General features: G+C 42.6%; 1 protein-coding gene across 1 annotated transcript; it reads right to left on the reverse strand.

Annotated features, from left to right (window-relative positions):
- Positions 1-2756: 2756 nt before the first annotated feature.
- LOC115988461 (protein BZR1 homolog 4-like) lies at positions 2757-3834 on the reverse strand. Its single transcript, XM_031112034.1, has 2 exons — positions 3583-3834; positions 2757-3482 (listed from the first exon to the last, which is right to left on the reverse strand). The coding sequence occupies exons 1-2, from the start codon at positions 3829-3831 to the stop codon at positions 3042-3044; spliced, it is 690 nt and encodes a 229-aa protein (XP_030967894.1). The 5' UTR covers positions 3832-3834; the 3' UTR covers positions 2757-3041.
- Between the last annotated feature and the right edge of the window lie 301 nt (positions 3835-4135).

Below are 4135 nucleotides of genomic sequence, written 5' to 3' on the forward strand. Positions count from 1 at the left end.
GGTTATCCCTCTTCCATTCCTAATACCCCACCTGGTTCTCCTTCTACTACGGGGCATGGATCGCCATCATGCCACTCCCCGGAGACGATAAGAAAATCCTTGTTCAGTCCCTTGTTGGAATCAGGGAGGCACTGGATCAACCGAATCCTATCATCCCTCGACCTCATGTAGTAGGTCTTTCCTTTCAATTTTTGGAGGTTATAGCACCAGTTTACATCATGGTGGGTCAGTCTTAAACCCATCTTCTCGTTTAAAGCGTCCACACAACCCAAAATCCTAAGAACGTTGCCGGCGCACTGGGTAGGGGCTAAACGGAAATGCCTGAGGTAACCCCTTGTCACTGGTCCCATAGGGATTCTCATACCTCCCTCTACAAAGGCGAGGACGGGAATTACAACCGCGCCCGTCCCCCTCTTAATGTGCCATTCCCCCATCTTACAGTGTTCCAGCCTTACGTTGGGGGGAATCCTATAATCAACGATGAACTTATTCATCGCCTCTTCAGTATCAACCAACTTCCTCAATCTCAATTTAGCCGCCTTCGCCACTTACTAAAACAAACCTAACCCACGACGGAAAAGAAAGGGAGCTAACGAGAAATAAATCCAGAAAAGAAAAAACGTGAGTTAATAGAGGTAGGGAACTTACATAAAAAGAGAATTACGCTTCGGATGGGCTATATGTGCTTGAGATAGACTTGAATTTGGGCGGAAGTTCGGATGAACCCTGGATACACGCACTAAAACTCTTAAGTATAGAACCGGAGAGACGGATCCATCTCCAAAAAATCTTTTATACTTTCTAGGGTAAACAGCACGCCCTTTTTCCCGCCCAAAGAGGCCAGGAGATCACCACCGTTCGATTCCCATCACACCGTTGAACGTGGGAAGCACCAAGCCGCCCGTATTTAATGAGGCCACGTTTCGCCTTCCAACGGCTCTAGGAACGTGCCTTGGGCAGGTGAAAAACCTCGGGAATCGCTAGATGACAAGGATTGATAGGCATTGGCAGATCCATGATGTCATCAAAACCCTCCTATCCGTCCGAGGGGACGGATAGCAGGATTTTGAGGGGCTATTGTGGGTCCGAGAGTTCTGCAGTCCGGCCCAAACTCTATCTGGGCCCAGGGCCCGTGCCGAGGAGGTACCTTGCCGAAGACAAATGCTCAGTGGCCGAGGTAGCAAGGGGAACGGTTGAGAACTTACCCTGTCCTCGGCATTCCATAGCTTCAACAGGAAGACCAACACCTTGGTGTAGGCAATCCCCAAACAGCCCCCTCAAAGGGATGTGAACGGAATGGGGCCCATAGGGAAGCAGGGTGTGAACTCGGACCAGGGAAAGTGCGGCCGACCCCCTTCAGTAAATGCACCTGCCAATACCCAGAGCTGGTTAATGAGAAAAGACGTTTGGGCGGTGCGAACGTCGATCCATGCAACTAATAGAAAGTTAGACAGGACAGCTGATGGGATGGATACAGAAACAAGCTCCTGCCTGACCTACAAGTGGAGGGTCAGGATCAGCCAAGACGGACTATATAATAAAAAGGAAGGTGCGCCAAAGGGAGGGGGTTGGGAAAAATGGTCAGAAACCTGAGCCTCCCAGCCCACCTCCAGGAGAAAGACTCCAGGGGTGTAGGAAAACTTAAACTGGTACGAACACCGCGAAAAACCCACCGCCTATCAACCAAGGCCTAGCCTTCCAAACCCACGCTCTACAAATGATATTGTTAGGGGCCTTTTCACGTGCGAACCCGACACTGTTACGGTCCGCCACGAAACGCGTCCTTACAAAAGTGAAATGAGAAATCCATTTAAAGTAAGATTCAAAATGAGAAATCCACTTAAAGATAAAAGAGGTCTTATTGGTAAAAAAGAAGAAGAAGAAGCAATTGTCATCAAAGTTAAGTGAATTGATTCAATTTGAAAAAAATGAAAAATTGATGAAGATAAAAATAACTTTAATAGATATAATAAGAAAGGACATGGCAATGAAGAAAATAATAGAGAAAAAAAATACATGCATATATTTATCAAATACATATGTTAAAAGTCTTATAACTGAATTAACACCTTTCAATGCACAAAGTGCTTGAGGGTCTATCTCTTTAATATTATACTAATGAGAAATTACTATGCTTAATATCAGCTGTCTTGACTCTCGAATTTTTTTTTCTCCATGATTTCTAGAGGGTCATAAAGCACCTGCTTTACAAGAGTTATAAAAGTTCTTAAAACAACAAACTTCCAGATGTGTAATCCCTGTCTTTACTATTACAATATTTATTAAAAACACATATGACCACTTTGTTTTAAATTTTTCATTACAATCAAGGAACCAATATGGTAAGAAAAAAAAAAAAAAATATATATATATATATATATATATATATATATATACACACACACACATTATTCTCTTTCACTTAATCATTAATTTGGACATCTTATTCTCTCTTTCAATTAATCTTGCATCTCTGTGACCATTTTACAATGATCCTTCCTTTACTCTTTTTCTTTTTTGGTATATTAAAGTCACAAAGTAAGCAAGAACTATGACTTCATTGAATCCGATACGATATATATCTCTCTTTTATAATTTTTTTATTTTTTATTTTTTTATATTAGGTTAACATTTAATATGATTAGTATTTTCTCAACCAAAAAATAAATAAATAAAGAAGATTAGTGCTAACCTCAAAAAGAAAAATGAAATACATTTTGATAAGATATGATCAATTGTTAATAACTTATAAATAATGTTCCTAATAACTTTTTTTTTGCACCATTAATATGAGCCACAACCCTAAGCCAAAGAGAAAGAGATATAGTAATATTAATCCAGAAACTATTACTAATTACAAACTGGGTTTCTTCTTCATCAATTAAGCAAAAAAAAAAAAAAAAAAAAATTAAGAAAACCCACATCGATACCTGTTTTTTTTCCTATTCTTCTATTCTTTTCCATTACTATTCTAATTGTTTCCAATTTCAGCCTCCTAGTACCACAGAATCAAAAGAAGTTTCCAACTTTCTAACTTCTTATCAAGCGCGACCCAGAGGTGAACCCACCGGCGTGTTCTGGTTGGACGCCATGGCTTCCTGCACGTACAACTGACTTTGCTGCTGCTGCTGAGGATATTGGGGTCCCATTACCAACGGCCCACCAACACAGCCACCAGAAGCGGAGGAGGGGTGGTGGTGGAGCCCACTGGGAAGCCCATTATCGTAGATGTAGAGCTCTAGTGGACTATTGTCATCTTCGGGCAGCGAACTACTCGTGGACCCACCAAATCCAATCTTGTTAATGTTGCTGTTCACCATAGACACAGACATAGACATAGACATAGAGTCTCCTATAGGCGACGCAGTGGTTGAAGCACAGTACTCTCCTCCACCACCCCCACCACCCATCACAACAGAGCTGCACGGCGTCGTATTGTTGCTCGTTATCCCGGTCCCACACATAGCACAGCAACTCAAACCCTTAAACAAAACAAAACAAACACAGTACTGCATTAGCTACTGTTTGGTTGGTGAGAAAGCAATACTAAAAAAGAGAGAAACTTTGTAGCTGCTACCATACATTGGAGGAGGAGGTGGAGGAAGAGCGGAAAGTGGTTCCGTCAGGAAGGATGACCCAGCCAGCCTCACTGGCGAGGTGGCGAAGAAGCTCGTTGATGTCGGCGCGAGGAGAAAGGCAGTAACCGCCGTGTTTCCTCAAGCCCTGAAAGATCTTGGTGGTGATAGCCCTTCTGTTCCTCTCTCTCATCTTCGTCTTCTCCTTCTCGCTCTCTGTCCTCCCCACATTACTACTACCATTTGATCTCTTCATTATTCTTCCTTGATGGGTCCCACTAGCTTCTCCTTCCTCAACTGCATTTCCCATTGCTGCTTCCTTCATCTTCTACTCTCTCAGTCTCTTTTGCTTTGTTTCTGTTTTTCTTTTTACTTTTGTAGTACGTAGTGGTGGCAGGGAGGGTTTTGGCTTTGTTTTGGGTTTGAGATCGGACGGGTGTGGGAGTGACACGTTGACGGTTGTGATGTGTTGAGAGAGGAAGGAGATTCTCTATTTGATTTTGTAGTGCTGTTACTGATGATATGTACTGTTTCTCTCCTCTTCGTTTTGCATGAGATGG

Source organism: Quercus lobata, chromosome 5, assembly GCF_001633185.2.
Source record: "Quercus lobata isolate SW786 chromosome 5, ValleyOak3.0 Primary Assembly, whole genome shotgun sequence".
NCBI classification, from domain to species: Eukaryota; Viridiplantae; Streptophyta; class Magnoliopsida; order Fagales; family Fagaceae; genus Quercus; species Quercus lobata.